This window comes from Moschus berezovskii, chromosome Y (genome assembly GCF_049115385.1).
Source record: "Moschus berezovskii isolate FMDL1 chromosome Y, NW_MosBer_1.0, whole genome shotgun sequence".
Classification (NCBI taxonomy): Eukaryota; Metazoa; Chordata; class Mammalia; order Artiodactyla; family Moschidae; genus Moschus; species Moschus berezovskii.
This window is the reverse complement of record NC_142489.1, coordinates 3,570,418-3,596,915: the sequence shown is the minus strand read 5'-3', so window position 1 is coordinate 3,596,915 and position 26,498 is coordinate 3,570,418. Positions and strand designations below refer to the sequence as shown.

The 26,498-nt window shown below is 50.1% G+C and overlaps 2 protein-coding genes across 3 annotated transcripts in view; one reads left to right on the top strand and one right to left on the bottom strand.

The window, feature by feature from the left end:
• The window catches only part of LOC148773000 (uncharacterized), a gene marked incomplete at its 3' end in the record, with an annotated part of 2,222 nt that extends 2,035 nt beyond the window's left edge, over nt 1-187 (bottom strand). The window contains exon 1 of the mRNA XM_088834372.1: nt 145-187. Within this exon, the coding sequence (XP_088690498.1) occupies nt 145-187 (43 nt within the window). The remainder of the gene's footprint in view (nt 1-144) is intronic.
• The window catches only part of LOC129535074 (S-geranylgeranyl-glutathione receptor P2RY8), a 54,528-nt gene that overhangs the window by 8,349 nt on the left and 19,681 nt on the right, over nt 1-26,498 (top strand). Inside the window, exon 2 of one of the 2 annotated variants that reach the window (XM_088834412.1) lies at nt 25,284-25,413. The exons of the other annotated variant lie outside the window; for it this stretch is intronic. The gene's annotated coding sequence lies outside the window, so the exon portion shown is untranslated. The remainder of the gene's footprint in view (nt 1-25,283; nt 25,414-26,498) is intronic. 2 annotated transcript variants of the gene reach the window in all.

Sequence of the window (26,498 nt, the reverse complement as noted above, 5' to 3'; positions counted from 1 at the left end):
AGTTCCAGAAAAACAGTATCGCCTAAACGGGTAGTTTTGAAGAGTCAGTAAGATCCACCTGTCTGTTCCACACTGGGGGCAAGCAAGTCCCTGATTGAGTTCTTTCTCAGGGGTTCATCCCCAATCTTGCAGGATTGCCCGTACGGCTGTCATTGTTGGTGCTCAGGTGGATCCCTGGAACCGTCATGATGTCCCTCTGAGAATGTTGCTGGCATCCCTTTACACATGGGGAGACTGAGGCAGCAAGTGACTCTGTGACCTTCTCAAAGTCATCCAGCCAGCTGATGGTCTACACTGCCTTCTTATTATGGTGAAGGTGATGATGGTGACGGTGGCGATGATGGCAGTGGTGGAGGTGATAATGATGGTGACGATGGTGGTAATGGTGGAGGTGGTGATAATGATGGTGATGATAATGGTGGGAATGATGATGGTGATGGTGGAGGTGATACTGATGGTGATGGTGGAGGTGATAATGATGGTGATGATGGTGGTGATAGTGGAGGTGGTGATAATGATGGTGATGGTGGAGGTGATACTGATGGTGATGATAATGATGGGAATGATGATGGCGGTGGTGGAGGTGATAATGATGGTGACGATGGTGGTAATGGTGGAGGTGGTGATAATGATGGTGATGATAATGGTGGGAATGATGGTGGTGGTGGTGGAGGTGATAATGATGGTGGTGGTGGAGGTGATAGTGGAGGTGATAATGATGGAGATGATGGTGGTGATAGTGGAGGTGGTGATAAGGATGATGATGGTGGAGGTGATAATGATGGTGGTGGTGGAGGTGATAATGATGGTGATGATAATGGTGGGAATGATGGTGGTCGTGGTGGAGGTGATAATGATGATGGTGGTGATGGTGGAGGTGATAATGATGGTGGTAGTGGAGGTGATAATGACGGTGATGATAATGTTGGGAATGATGGTGGTGGTGGTGGTGGAGGTGATAATGATGGTGGTGGTGGAGGTGATAGTGGAGGTGGTGATAATGATGCTGATGATAATGATGGTGATGGTGGAGGTGATAATGATGGTGATGATGGTGGTGATAGTGGAGGTGGTGATAATGATGGTGAAGATAATGGTGGGAGTGATGGTGGTGGTGGTGGAGGTGATAATGATGGTGGTGGTGGAGGTGATAGTGGAGGTGATAATGATGGAGATGATGGTAATGATAGTGGATGTGGTGATAATGATGGTGATGATGGTAATGATAGTGGATGTGGTGATAATGATGGTGATGATAATGATGGGAATGATGGTGGTGGTGATGGAGGTGATAATGATGGTGACGATGGTGGTCGTGGTGGAGGTGATAATGATGGTGATGATGGTGGTGATAGTGGAGGTGGTGATAATGATGATGATGGTGGAGGTGATAATGATGGTGGTGGTGGAGGTGATAATGATGGTGATGATAATGGTGGGAATGATGGTGGTCGTGGTGGAGGTGATAATGATAATGGTGGGAATGATGGTGGTCGTGGTGGAGGTGATAATGATGGTGGTAGTGGAGGTGATAATGACGGTGATGATAATGTTGGGAATGATGGTGGTGGTGGTGGTGGAGGTGATAGTGGAGGTGGTGATAATGATGGTGATGATAATGATGGGAATGATGGTGGTGGTGGTGGAGGTGATAATGATGGTGATGGTGGAGGTGATAATGATGGTGATGATGGTAATGATAGTGGATGTGGTGATAATGATGGTGATGATGGTGATGATAGTGGAGGTGGTGATAATGATGGTGGTGGTGGAGGTGATAATGATGGTGGTGGTGGAGGTGATAGTGGAGGTGGTGATAATGATGGTGATGATAATGATGGGAATGATGGTGGTGGTGGTGGAGGTGATAATGATGGTGGTGGTGGAGGTGATAATGATGGTGGTGGTGGAGGTGATAATGATGGTGGTGGTGGAGGTGATGGTGGAGGTGGTGATAATGACGGTGATGATAATGTTGGAATGATGGTGGTGGTGGTGGAGGTGATAATGATGCTGATGGTGGAGGTGATAATGATGATGGTGGAGGTGATAGTGGAGGTGGTGATAATGATGCTGATGATAATGATGGTGTAGGTGGGGGTGATAATGATGGTGATGGTGGAGGTGATAATGACGGTGATGGTGGAGGTGATAATGATGGTGATGATGGTGGTGATAGTGGAGGTGGTGATAGTGATGGTGATGATAATGATGGGAGTGATGGTGGTGGTGGTGGAGGTGATAATGATGGGAATGATGGTGGAGGTGATAATGATGATGATGGTGGAGGTGATAGTGGAGGTGGTGATAATGATGCTGATGATAATGATGGTGATGGTGGGGGTGATAATGATGGTGGTGGTGGAGGTGATAATGATGCTGATGGTGGAGGTGATAATCATGGTGATGGTGGAGGTGATGGGGGAGGTGGTGATAATGACGGTGATGATAATGATGGGAGTGATGGTGGCGGTGGAGGTGATAATGATGGTGATGATTGTGATGGTGGAGGTGATATTGATGCTGGTGGTGGTGATAATGATGCTGATGATAATGATGGTGATGGTGGAGGTGATAATGATGGTGATGATGGTGGTGATAGTGGAGGTGGTGATAGTGATGGTGATGATAATGATGGGAGTGATGGTGGTGGTGGTGGAGGTGATAATGATGGGAATGATGGTGGAGGTGATAGTGGAGGTGGTGATAATGATGCTGATGATAATGATGGTGATGGTGGGGGTGATAATGATGGTGGTGGTGGAGGTGATAATGATGGTGGTGGTGGAGGTGATAATGATGGTGGTGGTGGAGGTGATAATGATGGTAGTGGTGGAGGTGATGGGGGAGGTGGTGATAATGACGGTGATGATAATGATGGGAGTGATGGTGGCGGTGGAGGTGATAATGATGGGAATGATGGTGGAGGTGATAGTCGAGGTGGTGATAATGATGCTGATGATAATGATGGTGATGGTGGGGGTGATAATGATGGTGGTGGTGGAGGTGATAATGATGCTGATGGTGGAGGTGATAATCATGGTGATGGTGGAGGTGATGGGGGAGGTGGTGATAATGACGGTGATGATAATGATGGGAGTGATGGTGGCGGTGGAGGTGATAATGATGGTGATGATTGTGATGGTGGAGGTGATATTGATGCTGGTGGTGGTGATAATGATGCTGATGATAATGATGGTGATGGTGGAGGTGATAATGATGGTGATGATGGTGGTGATAGTGGAGGTGGTGATAATGATGGTGAAGATAATGGTGGGAGTGATGGTGGTGGTGGTGGAGGTGATAATGATGGTGGTGGTGGAGGTGATAGTGGAGGTGGTGATAATGATGATGATGGTGGAGGTGATAATGATGGTGGTGGTGGAGGTGATAATGATGGTGATGATAATGGTGGGAATGATGGTGGTCGTGGTGGAGGTGATAATGATGATGGTGGTGATGGTGGAGGTGATAATGACAGTGATGATAATGTTGGGAATGATGGTGGTGGTGGTGGAGGTGATAATGATGGTGGTGGTGGTGGAGGTGATAATGATGGTGGTGGTGGAGGTGATAGTGGAGGTGGTGATAATGACGGTGATGATAATGATGGGAGTGATGGTGGTGGTGGTGGAGGTGATAATGATGGTGATGATTATGATGGTGGAGGTGATATTGATGCTGGTGGTGGTGATAATGATGGTGATGGTGGAGGTGATAATGATGGTGATGATGGTGGTGATAGTGGAGGTGGTGATAATGATGGTGAAGATAATGGTGGGAGTGATGGTGGTGGTGGTGGAGGTGATAATGATGGTGGTGGTGGAGGTGATAGTGGAGGTGATAAAGATGGTGATGATGGTAATGATAGTGGATGTGGTGATAATGATGGTGATGATAATGATGGGAATGATGGTGGCGGTGGTGGAGGTGATAATGATGGTGGTGGTGGAGGTGATAGTGGAGGTGGTGATAATGACGGTGATGATAATGATGGGAGTGATGGTGGTGGTGGTGGAGGTGATAATGATGGTGATGATTATGATGGTGGAGGTGATATTGATGCTGGTGGTGGTGATAATGATGCTGATGATAATGATGGTGATGGTGGAGGTGATAATGATGGTGATGATGGTGGTGATAGTGGAGGTGGTGATAATGATGGTGAAGATAATGGTGGGAGTGATGGTGGTGGTGGTGGAGGTGATAATGATGGTGGTGGTGGAGGTGATAGTGGAGGTGATAAAGATGGTGATGATGGTAATGATAGTGGATGTGGTGATAATGATGGTGATGATAATGATGGGAATGATGGTGGCGGTGGTGGAGGTGATAATGATGGTGGTGGTGGAGGTGATAGTGGAGGTGATAATGATGGAGATGATGGTAATGATAGTGGATGTGGTGATAATGATGGTGATGATGGTAATGATAGTGGATGTGGTGATAATGATGGTGATGATAATGATGGGAATGATGGTGGTGGTGGAGGTGATAGTGGAGGTGATAATGATGGAGATGATGGTGGTGATAGTGGAGGTGGTGATAATGATGATGATGGTGGAGGTGATAATGATGGTGGTGGTGGAGGTGATAATGATGGTGATGATAATGGTGGGAATGATGGTGGTCGTGGTGGAGGTGATAATGATAATGGTGGGAATGATGGTGGTGGTGGTGGAGGTGATAATGATGGTGGTGGTGGAGGTGATAATGATGCTGATGGTGGAGGTGATAATCATGGTGATGGTGGAGGTGATGGGGGAGGTGGTGATAATGACGGTGATGATAATGATGGGAATGATGGTGGTGGTGGTGGAGGTGATAATGATGGTGATGATTATGATGGTGGAGGTGATATTGATGCTGGTGGTGGTGATAATGATGCTGATGATAATGATGGTGATGGTGGAGGTGATAATGATGGTGATGATGGTGGTGATAATGATGCTGATGGTGGAGGTGATAATGATACTGATGGTGGAGGTGATAATCATGGTGATGGTGGAGGTGATGGGGGAGGTGGTGATAATGACGGTGATGATAATGATGGGAGTGATGGTGGCGGTGGTGGAGGTGATAATGATGGTGATTTCGGTGGTGATAGTGGAGGTGGTGATAATGATGGTGAAGATAATGGTGGGAGTGATGGTGGTGGTGGTGGAGGTGATAATGATGGTGGTGATGGTGGTGATAGTGGAGGTGGTGATAATGATGGTGAAGATAATGGTGGGAGTGATGGTGGTGGTGGTGGAGGTGATAATGATGGTGGTGGTGGAGGTGATAATGATGCTGATGGTGGAGGTGATAATCATGGTGATGGTGGAGGTGATGGGGGAGGTGGTGATAATGACGGTGATGATAATGATGGGAATGATGGTGGCGGTGGTGGAGGTGATGATGATGGTGATTTCTGTGGTGATGATGATAAGGATTGCTCCATGCACGGGGAATCTCCGTCTTCTCTCTGACGGCTATTCTTGATGCTAAAATAGAGTCCGCGTGGAGACGCTGGGAGCGTTCTAGAACGAGGTAAGAGCGGTGCTGGCACCATGCGGTGAAGGCACCGAACGCCTGTGGATCATGTTCTTTCAAACGGTGAGCCGTATCTGCTTTTTAAAAAGAGAGAGGAAAGAGGCAGCTGCCCGCCGCCACACCCCCACCCTTGACTTCCTCATCCCGGGCTATAAACACTTTCCACCCTAGCGTTTGCTGAGCCTCCCCGGCTCCTGCAGGTTCTGAGTCACGCTCACAGGAAGCCGGCGGAGCGGGTGTTGCTGAGGTTCCCCCCACCACAAGGTGCCTATCCCCGCCGCGGGTGGCTGATTTCCTTTCCAAGCTCAGCTCCCTTCTAAATAAACACTGCCGTCGCCATTTCTAAACAGCCATGCAAATGATGGACGGCCAGCTCTGGGCACCGGAGTGAGACCTGGGCTGCTGGCTTTCTGCAGCCTCCCTCCCACTTTTTTTTTTTTTTAATTAACATTCCTTTATTTATTTGCTGCACTAGGTGTTAATTGTGGCATGTGGGAGCTTTCTTTGAAGCACGTGGGGTCTAGTTCCCCAGCCAAGGATTGCACCCAGGCCCCCTGCATTAAGAGCATGGAGTCTTAGCCACAGAACCATCAGGGAAGTCCCTCTGGTTCAGACTGTGATGGGCAGGCCACGAGGTGCCTTGCAACCGGGCTGATCTGTGAAAACATCACTCTTTGTCCGTGTTTTTTTGTCCTTGTTTAGTCACTCCACCGTGTCCGACGCTTTGTGACCCCATGGACTGCAGCTTGCCAGGCTCCTCTGTCCATGGGATTCTCCAGGCAAGAATCCTGGAGTGGGTTGCCACGCCCTCCTCCATTGTCCAGATTGCTGTTGGTTACAAATGGACCACACGACAGAGAGGATGGGGAACCAGACAGGGTGCCGGGGACCCGAGAGGCTGATAGACACGGGAGTGAAGTGCAGGGCTCAGGAAGCTTCCTGAAGAGCAGAGAAGATAGATAGACATGGATGAACAGAAAGATGGATAGATGGATGGATGGATGGGTGAAGAGAGATGGTGGAGGGATGGATCTATACATACAGAATGGGTGGACAGATAGACAAATGGATGAAAAGACAGATGGGTGGGTGCCTGGATAGATTACAGATAGATGATAGGTGGACATAGATACTTAGATGATACATAGATGGATGGATAATGGTTAATGAGAGGTGATAATGGATGGATGGATGGATGATAGACATGATGACAGATAGACATGATGGATAGGAAGAGGGATAGATGGGTGGATGATGCTTAAATGATGGATCGTAATAGATGGATGGATGGATGGATGGATGGGAGTCAGATGACACGTCTATGGATACTTAGATGACGCCTAGATGGATGAGTGACAGGTAGATGATAGATGGTGACGGATACATACATAAGTCGATGATGTCTCTCGAGCTAGCTCAAGGTGTGTCAGACTCACCAATACTGACACCTGGGGCTGGATGATTCTCCAATGTGGGGAGTCCGGCACCCCGCTGCGTCCCTGGTCTCCACCCACCACGTGCCAGGAGACCCTTCCGGAGGTGACGGCAACCAGAAACAGCTACACACACCGCAGAGTGTCCCCAGTGGGCAGGGGCGGCCTGATCACCCACGGCCGAAAGCCCTTGACCGCCGCGGGGCCTGGTTTAAATAGCCGCAGCTTGTGGATGGACCGCCCATGGTTTTGAGGGACGCTGATACTCGGGACAGTGGCCAGAAAATCAGCGTTAGCTGGATGGCGTCCAGTGCAGTGTGACCAAGAGCAGCCCTTGACTCTTGACCCAAAGCCGCCGCCGCCACGTGTCCGGGTGGGGCTCCGTCGTGAGGACGGATCTGTAGACAGGCCCCGATCCCCTGGGAAGCTGTGGAAGCACGAGGGGAGGACCACAGGGCCACCCGCAGCATCACGGAGCGGGCCATCACGGTCCGGCCTCACCAGGAGAAGGTGTGTGCGTCTGTCTGGGGAGGCCGCCCGGAGTCTGCTTCTTCCCTGCAGATCAAGATACAGCCCCAGATGTGTGTCTGACCATGGCCACCCCGTGACCTAATGACTAAACCTCAATTTCCTCTTCCATCAGACAAGAAAAACACCACTTTCTCATCACGATGATGTTGCACTTAAAAAAAAAAAAAGCTTCTATAAATATAAAACTACACAGGCGAGCGGTGTCTACTAGCAAAACAGGTCTAACTGGCTCTCAAGAGGGTGTCCTTACCTCTCCCAAGCCTCGGTCTAGAAATCCATACAATGGGTATATCAGCAGTCCTTGGTCTTTAACGTTAAACCAGCTCTGTGACTCCGTCACAGGACATGGGGTAAATTAAGGACATGTTGGTCACGGACTCTGATGATTTTCTTTTCCATGGGGATGGTCTTGGTCCCTGTCTCCTGTACAATGTCACGAACCTCCGTCCCGAGTTCATCAGGCACTCTATCTATCAGATCTAGTCCCTTAAATCTATTCCTCACTTCCACTGTATAATCATAAGGGATTTGATTTAGGTCATATCTGAATGGTCTAGTGGTTTTCCCTACTTTCTTCAATTTAAGTCTGAATTTGGCAATAGGGAGTTCATGATCTGAGCCACAGTCAGCTCCTGGTCTTGTTTTTGCTAACTGTATAGAGCTTCTCCATCTTTGGCTGCAAATAATATCATCAATCTGATTTCGGTGTTGACCATCTGGTGATGTCCATGTGTAGAGTCTTCTCTTGTGTTGTTGGAAGAGGATGTTTGCTATGACCAGTGCGTTCTCTTGACAAAACTCTATTAGCCTTTGCCCTGCTTCATTCCGTGCTCCAAGGCCACATTTGTCTGTTGCTCCAGGTGTTTCTTGACTTCCTACTTTTGCATTCCCGTCCCCTATAATGAAAAGGACATCTTTTTTGGGTGTTAGTTCTAAAAGGTCTTGTAGGTCTTCATAGAACCGTTCAACTTTGGCTTCTTCAGCATTACTGGTTGGGGCATAGACCTGGTTTACTGTAATATTGAATGGTTTGCCTTGGAAACGAACAGCGATCATTCTGTCATTTTTAAGATTGCATCCAAGTACTGCATTTCGGACTCTTTTGTTGACCATGATGGCTACTCCATTTCTTCTAAGGGATTCCTGCCCACAGTAGTAGATATAATGGTCATCCGAGTTAAATTCACCCATTCCAGTCCATTTTAGTTCACTGATTCCTGGAATGTCGACGATCAATCTTGCTATCTCCTGTTTGACCACTTCCAATTTGCCTTGATTCGTGGACCTAACATTCCAGGTTCCTATGCAATATCGCTCTTTAGAGCATTGGACCTTGCTTCTATCACCCGTCATGTCCACAACTGGGTATTGTTTTTGCTTTGGCTCCATCCCTTCATTCTTTCTGGAGTTATTTCTCCACTGATCTCCAGTAGCATATTGGGCACCTACTGACCTGGGTAGTTCTTCTTTTGGTATCCTATCATTTTGCCTTTTAATTTCTGTTCATGGGGCTCTCAAGGCAAGTATACTGAAGTGGTTTGCCATTCCCTTCTCCAGTGGACCACATTCTGTCAGACCTCTCCACCATGACCCGCCCGTCTTGGGTGGCCCCACATGGCATGGCTTAGTTTCATTGAGTTAGACAGGGCTGTGGTCCGTGTGATCAGATTGGCTAGTTTTCTGTGATTATGGTTCAGTGTGTCTGCCCTCTGATGCCCCCTCGCAACACCTACCATCTCACTTGGGTTTTCTTACCTTGGACGTGGGGTATCTCTTCACGGCTGCTCCAGCAAAGTGCAGCCACTCCTTGTAACCTTGGACGAAGTCGCCCCTTCTGACCTTGAATGTGGAGTAGCTCCTCTTGGCCCTCCTGTGCCCACGCAGCCACCGCTCCTTGGATGTGGAGTTGCTCCTCTCAGCCGCTGCCCCTGACCTCGGACATGGGGTAGCTCCTCTCGGAGCTTTTCCCATGGAAAATAAATGCAAAAAGGCAAAATGGCTGTCTGAGGAGGCCTTACAAATAACTGTGAAAAAAAGAGAAGCAAAAAGCAAAGGAGAAAAGGAAAGATATAAGCATCTGAATGCAGAGTTCCAAAGAATTGCAAGGAGAGATAAGAAAGCCTTCCTCACGGATCAGTGCAAAGAAATAGAGGAAAATGACAGAATTGGAAAGACTAGAGATCTCTTCAAGAAAATTAGACATACCAAGGGAACATTTCATGCAAAGATAGGCTCGATAAAGGACAGAAATGGTATGGACCTAACAGAAGCAGAAGATACTAAGAAGAGGTGGCAAGAATACACAGAACTGTACAAAAAAGATCTTCATGACCCAGATATTCATGATGGTGTGATCACTCACCTTGAGTCAGACATCCTGGAATGTGAAGTCAAGTGGGCCTTAGAAAGCATCACTACGAACAAAGCTAGTGGAGGTGATGGAATTCCAGTTGAGCTATTTCAAATCCTGAAAGATGATGCTGTGACAGTGCTGCACTCAATATGCCAGCAAATTTGGAAAACTCAGCAGTGGCCACAGGACTGGAAAAGGTCAGTCTTCATTCCAATCCCAAAGAAAGGCAATGCCAAAGAATGCTCAAACTACCGCACAATTGCACTCATCTCACACGCTAGTAAAGTCATGCTCAAAATTCTCCAAGCCAGGCTTCAGCAATGCATGAACCGTGAACTTCCAGATGTTCAAGCAGGTTTTAGAAAAGGCAGAGGCACCAGAGATCAAATTGCCAGCATCCACTGGATCATCGAAAAAGCAAGAGCGTTCCAGAAAAACATCTATTTCTGCTTCATTGACTATGCCAAAGCCTTTGACTGTGTGGATCACAATAAACTGTGGAACATTCTGAAAGAGATGGGAATACCAGACCAGCTGACCTGCCTCTTGAAAAACCTGTATGCAGGTCAGGAAGCAGCAGTTAGAACTGTACATGGAACAACAGACTGGTTCCAAATAGGAAAAGGAGTCCGTCAAGGCTGTATATTGTCACCCTGCTTATTTAACTTATCTGCAGAGTACATCATGAGGAACGCTGGGCTGGAAGAAGCACAAGCTGGAATCAACATTGCTGGGAGAAATATCAATAACCTCAGATATGCAGATGGCACCACCCTTATGGCAGAAAGTGAAGAGGAACTCAAAAGCCTCTTGATGAAAGTAAAAGAGTTGAGTGAAAAGGTTGGCTTGAAGCTCAACATTCAGAAAACAAAGATCCTGGCATCTGGTCCCATCACTTCATGGGAAATAGATGGGGAAACAGTGGAAACAGTGTCAGACTTTATTTTTTTGGGCTCCAAAATCGCTGCAGATGCTGATTGCAGCCATGAAATTAAAAGACGCTTACTCCTTGGAAGGAAAGTTATGACCAACCTAGATAGCATATTAAAAAGCAGAGACATTACTTTGCCAACAAAGGTCCGTCTAGTCAAGGCTATGGTTTTTCCCGTGGTCATGTATGGATGTGAGAGTTGGACTGTGAAGAAAGCTGATCGCCGAAGAATTGGTGCTTTTGAACTGTGGTGCTGGAGAAGACTCTTGAGAGTCCCTTGTACCGCAAGGAGATCCAACCAGTCCATTCTAAGGGAGATCGATCCTGGGTGTTCATTGGAAGGACTGATGCTAAAGCTAAAACTGCAGTACTTTGGCCACCTCATGCGACGAGCTGACTCACTGGAAAAGACTGATGCTGGGAAAAGTTGGGGGCGGGAGGAGAAGGGGACGACAGAGAATGAGGTGGCTGGATGGCATCACTGACTCGATGGACATGAGTTTGAGTGAACTCTGGGAGTTGGTGATGGACAGGGAGGCCTGGCGTGCTGCGATTCATGGGGTCGCAAAGAGTTGGACACGACTGAGCGACTAAACAACGTATCTTCCTCACTCATAAGCCTTTTCCTTAATCTCTGTCTGTCATCTCTATGTGTCTATGTATCTAGTTAATTTATAGATAAGTACATACATCCATCTACCAGGAATCTATCATCTATCTTGTGTCTCTATTCATCCCCATCTAACCATCCACGATCTATCTATCTATCGGTCATCTATAAATAAATAGGGATCTATCTATCTAATCAACCATCCTTTTAAAACTTGTGTTAGCTTTGGAGCGTCCCTGGTAAAGAACCCTCCTGCCAATGCAGGAGACACGGGTTCTATCCCTGGGTCAGGGAGGTCCCCTGGAGGAGGGGTAAGTCCCGGTTCTGCCGGGTAGACCAGTAGTCTGGAGGTCCAGGGAAGCGATGATATTGTAGGTTGCATCCGAAGTCTGTCTGGAGGCAGAATTCCATCTTCCTCGGAGGATCTGTTTCTTTTCTCCAGAAGCTTTCAACTGATTAGACAGGACCCACCCATGTTATGGCAGGTCATCTGTTTTGCTCAGAGTTCAACGCTTTAAATGTGAATCGCGCCTTTGACAAAAACACCCGCACAGCAGCATCTACACTGGTAACTGACCACATATACGGAGATTGTGTGGAGGAGGGCATGGCAGCCCACTCCAGTGTTCTTGCCTGGAGAATCCCACGGACAGAGGAGCCTGGCGGGGCTACACTCCATGGGGTCACATAGGGCTGGACTCGACTGAAGCAGCTTAGCAGGCATGCGTGGATATTGTGATGCGAGTTCCATCCCTGGGTCGGGAAGCTCCCCTGGAGGAGGAAGTGAAGGCCCACTCCAGTATTCTTGCCTGGAGAATCCCATGGACAGAGGAGCCTGGCGGGGCTACAGTCCATGGGGTCCCAAAGAGTTGGACATGACTGGCACACAGACACACGTGGATATTGTACACAAAATTCGCTGTATTGGTTTGGTAGCAGTTCGCCTGCACTACATCAGGTCCCCAAGGCCTGACTTAAAGCTGACCCTGCCTCTCATGGCCTGGCCTGAATTCCAGGGTCTGACCAGCTCCCCCAAGTTTCCATTGTGCCCGACGCTGGGCCTTTACAGCTGATCACACCCCTTGGTTTCTGTAACCAGCCCCTTAGTCCTCACTCTGGGCCCCCGGGGTCTCGGCCACCCCCCAACCCTCTTGGTATCCACTGCTGTGGGTGTGGACACTCACAAGGCATATCCATTGTCCCAGAGAACCACATGTGTCCAGAAAACGGAAGCACCCAGGACTCCAGTGTGAAGCTCCTGAGTCCCTGGGATGTGGTGACATGGCTCAGCTTCTAGTCACCATGGCAACCTCAGAGCGGGGATCCCTCAAAGGTCCTTGGGGATCTGGGGTGGGGAGGACCCCCCCCCCCGACCATCCCTGCATCCAACAGGCCTCTTGCCTTGCAAGAGCGTCAGCCTGTTTCTCCTCTCTGGATGACAAATCTCCAGTCTCATCCTACAGGGGCTCAGAGCATGAGAGAACGTTTTTTCTTCTCTCATACGAGTCTTTGTGTGGACGTGCTTTTTTTTTTTTCCTTTCTTTATCCTCCCCAAATTAAAAGCTCCTCATCACGGGGGCTTGGCTTGTTGCAAAGCTCAGGCTCTACAACACAGGATCAGTAAGTTTTGGCGTGTGGGCTTAGTCACCCCGGACGCGGGATCCAACCCGTGTACCCTGCATTGGCAAGCAGATTCTTCACCGCCAGACCACCAGGGAAGTCCAGTCCCCCTGACTTTTATTGAGACCTAAGTGATCAGAACACTGTCTTGAGTGCAAAGTCCGCAGCGTGGCAGTTTGGTACCACTCTGTGGAGCAGGGTTTAAGAAGGAAAAACAAAGATGCTTTGGTTAGGTATCGATCAGCATATATTTCTGTTGTAAAGTTTAGAAATGCACGCTAACTCGCTCAGTCGTGTCCAACTCTCTGTGACCCCGTGGACTGTAGCCCACCAGGCTCCTCTCTCCATGGGGATTTCTCCAGGCAAGAATACTGGAGTGGGTTGCCGTTTCCTCCTCCAGGGCATGTTTCCAATCCAGGGATCGAATTCAGGTCTCCTGCATTGCAGGCAGATGCTTTCCTGTCTGAACCATTTTTTGTTTCCCCCCGAACCTAAGCGAGAAGATTCTGAATGTTGTGGTCAGAGCCAAAGTCGAGACGTCTTTTGTTCTGTCTTCGGAAATTCAGCAGATGTATCAGGACGGACAGGGTCAAATTTTTGGGATTCCCCACCACGGTGGGAAACCCAGGGTCCTTGGCCATTCAGCGCCCCGAGGTGTTACGTGATGTTTGTCATGCCCTTCACGGAAAGATAAACATCAGCTTCCTACGATCTTATCACCTTCTCAAGCATCAGCATCTGGTCTCCCCTAGTCACCCAGGAAACCCAGCCCTTCTCCACCCAGGGGGCCCCGCCTCTTGCTTGCTGGAGATGGGGCCTCAGATTCGAAGTGTGCAGAGCACAAGTCTTCAGTGGCTCGTAGCCCACAGTGCAGCCGAATGGTCAGAGCACAGAGAAAGCCCTCGTGTTAATTCACTCAGCGGGAAACCAACAGCATCACCAGACGCCTAGTCTGTTAGCACCCTGCCGACCTGGGAACGCCAAAATGCCGCTGACTTAGACGTGGGACTGTTAGGGGCTGAAATGTGCACCTCGGACGTTCAGCTGGGGAACGTCGTCACCCCCGAGACCCTTTTATTTTTTTGGAAATAGGGTCCTTACAGAGGACAGTCTTTTAAGATCCTTTTGGCAGCACAGAGTCCTCTGAGGTGTGGTCCCTAATCCAAGGATCCTCCAGGCGGCTGAGTGCTAAAGAACCCGCCTGCCCATGCAGGAGATGGGGAATCAAGCCCTGGGTCTGGAAGATCCCCTGGAGGAGCAAATGGCAACCCCATTCCAGTATTCTTGCCTGGAGAATCCCATGGACAGAGGAGCCAGGTGGTCTACGGTCCACGGGGTCGCAGAAGAGTCGGACATGACCGAGCAGCTGAGAACACACGTATGCCCCACAAGGGTCAGAGACCGTGAAGAACAGTACACGGACCGTCATTCATCTCAGGCTACCCCAGATTGCCTTAGCTACGTCCAGACACCGCAGACATAATGATAATGTCCACGCAGTTCCCAAACGGAACATCTCCTGGGCCTGCGGCAATCCTCACACATTTCAAAGGATGAAACACATTCGGGACACACACTCTGACCCTCCTGGAATTAGGCTGGAAACCAGCCAATTAAAAGAGGGCCAACGAGCCTTCAAGGGCTGGACGTTTCCAAATAACCCAACGGTGAAAGAATCGTGGCAGAAACAGAGGAGATTTTTCCTGAATGACAGAGTGAGCAGAAGAAGCTAAGTTTGCATGCTCTGCTGCTGCTAAGTCACTTCAGTCGTGTCCGACTCTGTGCGACCCCATAGACGGCAGCCCACCAGGCTCCCCCGTCCCTGGGATTCTCCAGGCAAGAACACTGGAGTGGGTTGCCATTTCCTTCTCCAATGCATGAAAGGGAAAAGTGAAAGTGAAGTCGCTCAGTCGTGTCTGACTCTTTGCGACCCCATGGACTGCAGCCCACCAGGCTCCTCCGTCCATGGGATTTTCCAGGCAAGAGTAGTGGAGCGGGGTGCCATTGCCTTCTCCGAAGTTTGCATGCTCAGTCGTGTCTAATGCTTTGCGACCCCGTGGACTGTAGTCCTGCCAGCCTCCTCTGTCCATGGGATTCTCCAGGCAAGAATACCGGAGTGGGTTGCCATTTCCTCCTCCAGGGGATCTTCCCGAACCAGGGCTCGAATCCCCATCTCCTGCACTGGCAGGCAGATTCTTTCCGGCTGAGCCATCAGGGAAGCCCGTGACAATCTCCGGGTCCACCCATGTTGCTGCAAATGGCGTTATTTCATTCTTTCTTACGGCTGGGTAGTATTGCATTGCGAATGTGTACCACCTTCTTCAACTACTCCTGTGTCAATGGACATTTAGGTCGCTTCCATGTCTTGGCTGTTTTGTACACTCATTCGTGTTATTTTTTTTAGGTTCTACAAACATACAAAAATAATAGATTTGTCTTTCTCTGAACCATTTCACTTAGCACAAGAGGGGTGGTGTACTTGACTGTTTTCGTGGGGATGGAATAGACGAAGCATACAATTTGCCATCTGAGCCGCCAGGGAAGCCCCCTACAACTCAGGTTTCCTTGTGAAAAATGCCCGCAAAGTCACGCTTCCTGATTTTAATGTTGTTAGCATTTCAACACGTAGTTACAATCCCACAGGAATGAACCATGAAGCAGGAAATGGCAGCCCATTCCAGTATTCTTGTTTGAACTGAGCAGATGCGAATTGTTATATATATGATGGATAATCGACAACATCCTACTGTCTAGTGGGACTATATTCAGTACCCTGTCATCAACCATCATGGAAAAGAATATGAACAGGAATGTATACATGTGTATACATGAGTCACTTTGTTGCACAACAGAAATTAACACAACATTGTAAATCAATTATCCTTCAAAAAAGATAAATTAAGAGAAGTTTAACTGACACACTAGATGCATCTGTGTGCGTCTGTGTGTGTGAGACTCGGTCGTGTATGACTCTTTCGTGACCCCATGGACTGTAGCCCGCCAGGCTCCTCTGTCCACGGGATCCTGCAGGCGAGAATATCAGAGAGGGTTCCCATTTCCTCCTCCAGGGGATCTTCCCAACCCAGGGATGGAACCCACATCTGTTGGGTCTCCTGCATTGGCAGGTGGGTTCTTTACCACTGAGTCACCTGGGAAGCCAGGTACAGGGTTTTATAAACCTTCATCTGTGTAAATCGTCCTTTTCATTAAATGCGTTGGAAGATCTGGACTGGGATTCACCTCCTTCAGGGAATAAATAACATCCAATACATTGTTTTAAACAAAGGAAATCAACCCCGAATATTCACTGGAAGGACTGATGCTGAAGCTGAAGCTCCAATGTTTTGGCCACCTGAGGCAAAGAGCTGACTCATTGGAAAAGACCCTGATGCTGGGAAAGATTGAAGGCGGGAGGAGAAGGGGACGACAGAGGAGGAGATGGTTGGATGGCATCACCGACTCGATGGACATGAGTTTTAGCGAGCTCCAGGAGTTGGTGATGGGCAGGGAGGCCTGGCGTGCTGCGGTCCGTGGGGTCGCAAAGAGTCGGACACGACTGAGCGACTGAACAGCAGCAAACTATTGTGTGCGAAGCTGCATGATATTTTTATGCTGCTCTGATCAGTTTCACCCGAACAGCAGCAAACTATTGTGTGCGAAGCTGCATGATATTTTTATGCTGCTCTGATCAGTTTCACCCGAGGGCCACTCACTCAGAAGAAACCTTTCGGCGAGTTGGCCCTGTGCTGCTGCAGGAAGCGAAAACCATCTCAACGTGTCAACACTAATACCTATTTTTGCCGCCTTGAGTTGGACGAGGTGATAAAAGATGTGCCAACGTAGATTTGTACGATTAGACTCTGCAAAAATGGTAAAAATGAAAGACAAGTTCACAAAGAGAAAGCAGTAAAATGAACTTTATTTTTTTTAAAAAAGATTTAAACGAAAAAGGACAGGAATATTGTAACTTTTTTCCCCCATCATTTTTTGAAAGTTTTTTTTTGATGTGGAACATTTTTAAAGGCTTTATTGAATTTGTTCCAGTCTTGCTTCTGTTTGAATGGTTTGGTTTTTTTGGCCGAAAGTCACGTGGGATCTGAGCTCCCAGATGGAACCTGTACCACCTTGGAAGACTAGGTCTTAACCACTGGACACCAGGGACGTCCCTCCCCAGTCTTTGGACATACAGCTTCTCTCCATGGGCTGTTTCAATGAACGATGGAGCATATTTCACCGGAGAGTTAGCGTGCCCTGAAAACCCTCACGATGGTCAGCCAGCAGTTGTATCTTCAAACAGCACGTGGTTCACGGTGTGTCGGGAAAGCACATGCCTCCTCTAAAACTTAGCGTGTCAGCCGTCAACCTTGAAAGTCTCTTTGCGGACACAGAGAAAGTTGGCAGTGCTCGCGTTCCCTGGGGGCTGTGACACAGGACCATGAACTGGGTCAGGGAAGAGGGAGGGGAGCTTAAAACCACAGGCGTCTGTCAAACTCATCTTCCCAGCGGCAGAGGGACGGAGCGGGCTGGGGAGGCAGGGGTGGGGGAATGTCTCCACAGGAGCATAAAGAAATCCATTCTGTTTTCAAGGTGAACCTGGGGGGTCTCTTTCCACGCAGCGCAAGCCTAGAAAGTGCTCTGTTTCCCCGAGTCCAGAAGCGAAAGCCAGACAGAAACTCAGAGACACGGGAAACCCTGCAGGTCCCGGCCAGTCACGCGGCCAACGGCACCCGGGCCTGACAGCTTCGTGCTTGTTGGGAGTCATCTCCCGACGCTGACAGAGCCGGACCCAGCCCCGGACACTCCGGGGACGGTCTCACACCCTGGCACGCTGCCCTGTGGTCACCGGAGAAGGTCAAGGTTAGAAAAGTCCCTGCCTTGGGCTTTCTCGGACTTTCCCCACCCACGGGACATGGATTTGATCTCTGGTCATGGCAGGAGGTGGGGAAGGCAATGGCACCCCACTCCAGTACTCTTGCCTGGAAAATTCCATGGATGGAGGAGCACCTGGTAGGCTGCAGTCCGTGGGGTCACAAAGAGTCAGACACGACTGAGCGACTTCACTTGCACTTTTCACTTGTGTGCATTGGAGAAGGAAATGGCAACCCACTCCAGTGTTCTTGCCTGGAGAATCCCAGGGACGGGGGAGACTGGTGGGCTGCCGTCTATGGGGTAGTACAGAGTCGGACTCGACTGAAGCGACTTGGCAGCAGCAGCAGCAGCATGGCAGGAGGAGAAGGGGATGACAGAGGATGAGATGGTTGGATGGCATCACCGACTTGATGGACATGAGTTTGAGTAATCTCTGAGAGTTGGTGATGGACAGGGAGGCCTGGCATGCTGCCGTCTATGCAGTTGCAGAGAGACAAGACTGAGCGACTAACAGTCTTGCTCTCCATCACTTAGATGGACCCTGAGGTGACTCTAGGCGACCTGGACTACCCACGGCCATCTCCTAGCCCAGGGCAGCCCCAACGACATTGCTGCGGTAGCCACGTGGAGTCTCCACACTGTTCACAGGGCACTGAAAGCTCACACCAGAATCAGTGCAGAAATTCCCTTTTCCCACCCCCGCAGCCAATCCAAGAAGCTCTTTTATATTTTAGCTGGATGATTTTTTTTTAATCTTCTGTAATTGGATTTTCCTTCAGATTCTTTTACATTATACATGATTACAAGATACTGAATGTAACTCCTTGAGCAAGAACTCCGTGTTTATTTTATATGTGGTGGAGTCTGTCTGCTAATCCCAAACTCCTGATTTATTCCCCCTCTTGGCCTTCCTGGTGGCTCAGAGGTAAAGAATCCGCCTGCCAGTGCAAGAGACATGCATTTGATCCCTGGGTCGGGAATATCCCCTGAAGGAGGCCATGGCAACCCACTCCAGTATTCTTGCCTGGAAATCCCAGGGACGGAGGAGCCTGGCGGGCTACAGTCCATGGGGTCGCAGAGACATGAACATGAGGGGCTTCCCTGGAGGCTCAGTGGTACAGACTCTGCTTGTAGTACAGGAGACCCAGGTTCGATCCCTGGGTGGGGAAGATCCCCTGGAGAAGGGAATGGCAGCCCACTCCAGTATTCTTGCCTGGAAATCCCAGGGACAGAGGAGCCTGGCGGGCTGCAGTCCACGGGGTCACAAAGAGTCAGACACGACTGAGCGACTAGCACTTTTCGCTTTCTCTCACTTCAGCTGCTAAACAACAACAAATCCCTGTTTTACTTTATTGAAAATATTTACTGTATTTCAGAAATATTTCTTGAAAAATATCGTGTTACTTTATCTCACTTTATTTTGTGTTTATTTATGAACAGTGCAATATTTATGAACAGATTTTTAAGTGCGTCATCGGGGTAGCCTGGTGGGCTTCCCTCTATGGGGTCACACAGAGTCGGACACGACTGAAGTGACTTAGCAGCAGCAGCAGCACAGTACCATTATCAGTGGGCACAATGGCTTAGGCAGGTCGGATCGCCTCTGAGTGTTATCACACAGGATCCGTGTTTTTGTGAGTTTCTGTCACTGGGTATCACGTCCCGGAGGTTCATTTCTGTTGTTGCCTGTGTCACAGTGTCCTTCCTTTTTCACGGTTGTATAGTATTCCACAGTACAGATGGACCCCCTTCTCCTCACACCCCCAATCCCCCCCAGCATCAGAGTCTTTTCCAGTGAGTCAACTCGTCGCATGAGGTGGCCAAAGTATTGCAGTTTCAGCTTTAGCATCAGTCCTTCCAGTGAACACCCAGGACTGATCTCCTTTAGGATGGACTGGTTGGATCTCCTTGCAGTCCAAGGGGCTCTCAAGAGTCTTCTCCAGCACCACAGTTCAAAAGCACCAATTCTTTGGCACTCAGCTTTCTTCATATGATTTCCTAAATAGTTCCTATTTAGCAGCTTTCCCAAAACAAACTAATATTAAATATATTCCAACAAAAGCTCATTCCAACTTAACTACACTTTCTCATCATCAGCTAGCAAGTCTTAGGAAGTGATTCCTGAAACTATTTCGGTGAGACTTAGTTTTACGCTTGTTTTTAAAAGAGGTACTATGAAAATGCGTAAAATCCCCTCCGGTGACCTCGTCCACCGCCACCAGCTCTCCCTCCACCCGCAGGGACCCCACCGTGAAAAAGAGGAAGCTTTTCCCTGGCCGACGGCTCTGCCCCTGGGCTCTGAGAGTTTTGTAACGTTTGCGCATTTAATTAAAGCGTTCGGCTGACAGATTACCGTTAACAGGCGGCCCGCTGTGTCCCTGGAGGGTTGTGGACTCTGTCCGTTGCAGGGCTGGTGGGTGGACGGGCAGTAGGGTCCCCGGGAGACGCAGAGAAGCTGTCCTTCTGCCCTGTTTCTGTGTGGGCTCTCCCCCTCTGAAGGGGGCCGGGAGGGTCTCCCCAGCGCCCGGCTCGAGTCTGCTCACCTAAGACGGCCACCCTCCTTACAGCCACGTGAGTCACTGGACCCGGGACGGGGCGGGGGGACCACGAAGGGGACAGTGTCCCCCATGGAGGCCCCAGGAGGCTTGGGGACTCCAGTGTCCCTGTTAATGATGACGTTTATTGATGGGGCTCCCAGAGGGTGCTACTGTTAAAGAATCCAGCTTCCAACGCAGGAGATATAAGAGACGCGGGTTCGACCCCTGGGTCGGAAAGATGCCCTGGAGAAGGGCGTGGCAACCCACTCCAGTGTTCTTGCCTGGTGGGCTACGGTCCATGGGGTCGCAAAGACTCGGGCACGACCGAAGCGACTTAGCTTGCAGCGATGAATAATTGTGCCGAGAGGGCTCACATCACATCAGCTGTTCTCAGGACTGTGTGAGTGTAACCCGGGCACCCCAGACCCGTGAGGGTTACTCGTGAGGTTTGCAGAAGCAGGACAAAGTGTGAATGGGTCATGAGGCGGGGGCTCTAGTGATGCCTGAGGCAGCCGTGGAAAATCCCCCAATCCTTCCACAGCCTAAGGTGCTGTTGTTGTCATGTCTGTTGAGATGGAAACGATGGCTCTGAGTTGAGGAAGCCGCCTGAGATCCAGAGGCGGGGAGGGCAGCAGGTGGGCGCCCATGGCTGAGCGCATGTGGCTACCATGGTGTCCAAGTCTTGGTCAAGGCAGGAGCTGAGGGCTCTCTGGACTTCTGTATTCCCACCTTGGGGTGGTGGGGGACACGCTGGCTCCTGGTGGGTGAGTCGTAACGGTTTTGGTGGGAAACCATAGAAACTTGGCTCATGCAAAGCAGAGGTCAATGTGGAAACCGACAGGCTGGGTCATCAGAAATGTCGGGGCAGCTTCAGGAATGGCTGGATCCAGGGGCTGAAGTCACCATTTATGCCCTGTCTGTTCCTGTCTTCTCCAAGCAGTGGGACATGAGGGGACTGGACACTCAGTCACTACAGGGGACACCAGGGGACTGGACTCCAGGTCACTGCAGGGACACGGGGGGACTGGACACTACGTCACTGCAGGGACACGGGGGAGTGGACACCAGGTCCCCTGCAGCAGGAGACAGAGATGCTGGCTGGGTAGCTTGTCCAGAGATCACGGAGAACATCCGGCATCCCTCGACCTCTCACCAGCTCCCTGCCTGCCTTCCGTCATTACCAGGAGCGCCCCCGTGTCCGGCTCTGAACTCAGCGCAGAGCTGACCATGTCCCACATCAGGCCCTTCACCCCTCTGCACCTCAGGATCCCCGGAGAAGCCCGTGGACAGAGGTGCGTGGCCGGCTGCAGTCCACAGGGAGGCAAGGAGTCGGACACGACTGAAGCAGCTTAGCGCGCACGGCCAGGGGCGATGCCCTCCAAACACCGGGCGATGTGACCTGAGGGCTCCAGGAACCGTGTCCCGACCCTTCCACGTTCTCCCCTGGGATGCAGGGCCAGGAAGGAGGCGTCTGTGACCTTCACAAAGAAGGGAATGAGAACTGTATCCCCCGGCCAGCTCTCCCTGTCCACGGAGGCGTCCGGGAACATGCTTCGCCCAGGCCAGCTCTTCCTTCTGTTCAAGTCATGGCGGGCACTCAAGGAGCCTCGGGGACAGCAGACCCAGACACGTGGGCGGGCGGTCAGCTCCAGACACCAGGCCGTGACCCAAGGGGTGCAGATGATGGACTCAAGGAAGGGATGGTCTCCAAATGAGGGGCGAACAGGGAGCCAGGGAGTTCGCGGGGCAGCAGGCATAGCTAAGCACCCCAGACCCAGCCTTAGGCTTTCCCCTGGGGTCCACTAGGCTCTTTTCAAGACTAAGCCAGCATTTGCACGATGCGCAGTTAACCCTTCAAAGGAAACAACACACCTGTGTATGTTATTTGCTCAGTCGTGTCCGATTCTTGCAACCCCGTGGACTGCAGCCCTGCCAGGCTCTGTGATCCATGGGATTCTCCTGGCAACAATACTGGAGTGGGTTGCTGTTTCCTCCTCCAGGGGGTCTTCCCGAGCCAGGGATCAAACTTGGGTCTCCTGCCTTAGCAGGTGGATTCTTAACCGTCTGAGCCACCAGGGAAGTCCCAAAACAATACAGGAGCATTTAGGATATACGCAGTGTTGTTCAAACCGTCATCTCTGGTTCAAGAACATTCTCAGCGCTCCGAGAAGGAGACCCCCATCCCCATGAGTAATCAAACCTCAGTCCCTACTCCTTGCAGACTCTGCGAACCAAAAATCTGCTTTCTTTTTTTTTTTGAATCTCTGTGGATTTGCCTGTTCTGGATGTTTCCTATCAGTGGAATCACGCACTGCGTGTCCTCCTGTGCCTGCGTCTCCCACCACCATCGTGTGTTCGAGGTCCGTTCTCGTTGTAGCCTGGAGCTCCCAGAAGCTGGAAGAGGCGGGAAGGACCCTCCCCTGGAGCCTCTGGACGGAGCTCAGCCCTGGGACCCCTTGACCTCAGAACGTCTGGTCCCCAGGACTCGGGGAGGATGGATGTCTGTGGTTTTAACCCCCCAGTTTGGGCTGTTGGGTTCTGGCAGCCCCAGGAGACTGACCCATACTGGCAAGCATCCACTCTCTCCGGGGGCACTGGGAAGCCACAATCACCAGTTGGCAGTTTCTACCATAAACCAGAGCTCAGCCTCCACCTCCTCTTATTGGTTTATCTCTGCTTCCTTTCTGGCCCCACAGAGAGCCCCAGGCACGTGGGCAGCCCCTCCCCCAACCCAGTGTGGAACTGTCCTTAAGTTACTGAGTCGTGTCCGACTCTTTGCGACCCCATGGACTGCCGCACGCCAGGCCTCCCTGTCCATCACCAACTCCCGGAGCTTACTCAAACTCATGTCCATCGAGGCGCTGATGCCATCCACCCATCTCATCCTCTGTCGTCCCCTTCTCCTCCTGCCTTCAATCTTTCCCAGCATCAGGGTCTTTTCCAGTGAGTCAGTTCTTCAAATCAGGCATCCAAAGGATTGGAGTTTCAGCTTCACCATCAGTCCTTCCAACGAATATTCAGGACTGATTTACTTTAGGATGGACTGGTTGGATCTCCTTGCCGTCCACGGGGCTCTCAAGAGTCTTCTCCAACATCACAGTTCAAAAGCATCCATTCTTCAGCGCCCAACCTTCCTTACGGTCCAACTCTCACATCCGTACCTGAAAAACCATAGCTTTGAGTAGACAGACCTTTGTCTGCAAAGGGATGTCTCTGCTTTTTAATAGACTGTCTAGGTTTATCATAGCTTTGTTTCCCAGGAGAAATAACCCTTTTCTGATCTTGTATTGCAGCCCTCTGGCCCTGTGGCTCCCTCTGCTGTTGGTGGCTAACGAGACTTCCTATGCAAGTCCACTGACATCTCCTCTCCCTCATGAAACAGCTTCCAAGCTCTGCCCGTTTTGGATTTACTCATTTCCAGACCCAACTCTTACTGACTGGGGGGTGGGTGATCAGTGTCTGAGCGTGTATCTCAAAACACCTGTATTCATTTCGTTCGTCAGCCAGACATGTGCTCATGGTCAGTCCATCAGCTAACTCTCAGCAAAGTGCCGTGTCTTTCCTAGGTTCCAGATGAAAACCAGAATGAAGTTGGCAAGCCCTTGAAATGTCCTTCTGGGCTCCCCTCCCCCCGGGTCATCTGGGACCCTCTCCGGGGGATGGGCTCTTTGGAGACCCTTCCTCCGGGTCAGGTCAGATTCACCGGGTTATCCTTGTAGGATTTGGTGTGTGGTCTGCCCAGCCTGGGAGACCCTCGTCTCTGACCTTCTCCAGCTGAGCTTGCCAGGGTCGGGGGGTATCCAGGTAAGAGATGTGTCTGTTGAGTTTCATGTCTCATGCAGCCTAGTGCCCAAGAGGGCTCACTATGGCGCCTTCGCTTAAAATATCCTTTTCTGGGGGAACGCCAAGCACCTCCTGGGAAATCGCCAAGACGTGCAACTGGGTCCGTGTTGAGTGGCATGCCAGCGAGCTTTTCCCTGTTGCCAGGGCTTCCCTGGTGGCTCAGGCGGTAAAGAGTCTGCCAGCAAGGCAGAAGACACAGGTTCGATCCCTGTGTCGGGAAGATCCCCTGGAGGAGGGCATGGCCAACCCACTCCAGTATTCCTGCCGGGGGCGGAAATCCCGTAGACAGAGGAGCCCATAGGGTTGCAAAGAGTGGGACGCGAGGGAAGCGCCGTGGCACGCACACACTGTGGAACGAAGGGTGTGCAGAACTCTATCTATCTCTGCCTTTATCTCTTCGTCTCTGTGACTTTCTCTGTCTACTCATCTGCTAAGCGAATCTTCTCCACACAGCTGGCGTTCTGGTTCAGCCACGAAGCAAGCCCTCGTGACTCTCACACCACAGGCAAGCTGCACAGTCCTGTTTCCCGGCAGGTCCGCCACCCAGCCCCCCACCCCAGGCCAGCTCTTTTTTTTTTTCTTTTCTTTTCTTTACACCGTGGCGCTTCACGTTAATTAATGCTTAATTAATGCATCCACTTTGAGTGGCTTCCTGCCTTAGAGACAGAGGCTAAATTTGCAGGTGTGATTCAGACCTGATCAGCTGAGGAGTGCAGCTTGACAATGGAAAAAAAAAAAAATTAAAGAACAAAACACTGTCATGCAAAAGAATAGCAGAGGTTTCCCACCTCCCTCCCCTTTGGGGTAGAAAGTGCACTCTGGCTCGTTTGGCGAAGTCTGGAGGGCAGAGAGAAACACACGGGAGTCAGACAGCACTAGGCTGGGTCGCGGAGGAGACAGATGAAAATCACACGCGTGTGGGCATGCAAATGATCTGAGATTCTCTGCATCCCGATTGTGCAATTGTGGGGCATGCAAACAGGGGCAGAGATAAGAGCCCTGCTCGTGCCTTTCTGCTCAGCCATCCTGAGATCCGAGAGCTCCACTCAGAACACAGACGGACGGACGCCCGGTCCAGTCTCCAACTGCCACCCCGTCTCCACCGCTCTGTTCGCAGAACAGAGCGTCCCCTCAGGGAGGACACAGCAGAGGTAACGTCTCGGGGTGACAAAGGCAGGGGAGGGGCCCTGGGGCACGTGGACTCTTGAGGTCATCAGGTCCCGGCTTCAGAGTGACCAGAGGGCCACGGAAGATGCAACGCCCGGCGTGGAATAGACTTCCCGTTTCCTCGCTGGCATGCCGTGGATGCTGGTGTTTTCAGATCTCAGTCATTCTGATACCAGTCAGGTGGCAGCTTGTCCTCAGTAGGGTGTTACTTTACAATTCCCTGATGGGCTTATGACCTGTAACTTCTTTTCCTGTGCCTCTTTGCCGTCTGGACAACTTCTCTGATGAAGCTCTTCGGTCTTTGGCCACCCCTTCAATTGGGTTGTTTAGTTTCCTATTGTTGCTTTTTAAAGAGCTCTTTACATATGGTGGATTCTGGTCTTTTTTTTTCTCCCCCCCAGATATGTCTTTTGCAAATATTTTTCCCCCGTCTATGGCTTGTCTTATTTTATGGACAGAGTTGTTGGCACAGCAGATAATTTTTCATTTTGACAAAGTCCATCTTATCTGTGATTTCTTTCATGGATTGTGCTTCTGGGGTTGTGCCTAAGATGTTGCAGAAAAACCCCAGTGATGGTTATGGCCAAGCCAAGAAAAAAAACGTATCACCACACACAGGGTTATCTGGGCTTTTCTTCTGCTTTATTGTGTAGAAGTCTTACTGTTTTGTGTTTGACATTTGGACTGTGATCCGTTTTAAGTTCATTACTATGAAGGGAGTAAGGCCTGTGCCTAGATTCTTTTTCTTTGCTGCATGTGGATGTGAGTTGCTCCAGTGTCGTTTTTTGGAAGGGACTGTCTTTGCTCCTTTTTCTCAAAGATCTTTGCTCATTTTTGCCTTTTTTTTTTTTTTTCTCCATGATAATGCTTTTCTGTCAAAGATCAGGTAACTACATGGAGAGTCTCTACTCTGTACGCTCTGTCCTGCTGCATTGATCAATTTCTCTGTTGTATCACCACACTGTCTTTTTTTAAAAAAAATTTACCTAACATATTCCTAAAAGGTCACAATTCTTTTTTTTTTTCACTTCACTATGGTTGGTGTAAAATAGTGTTTAAGTTACTGGTG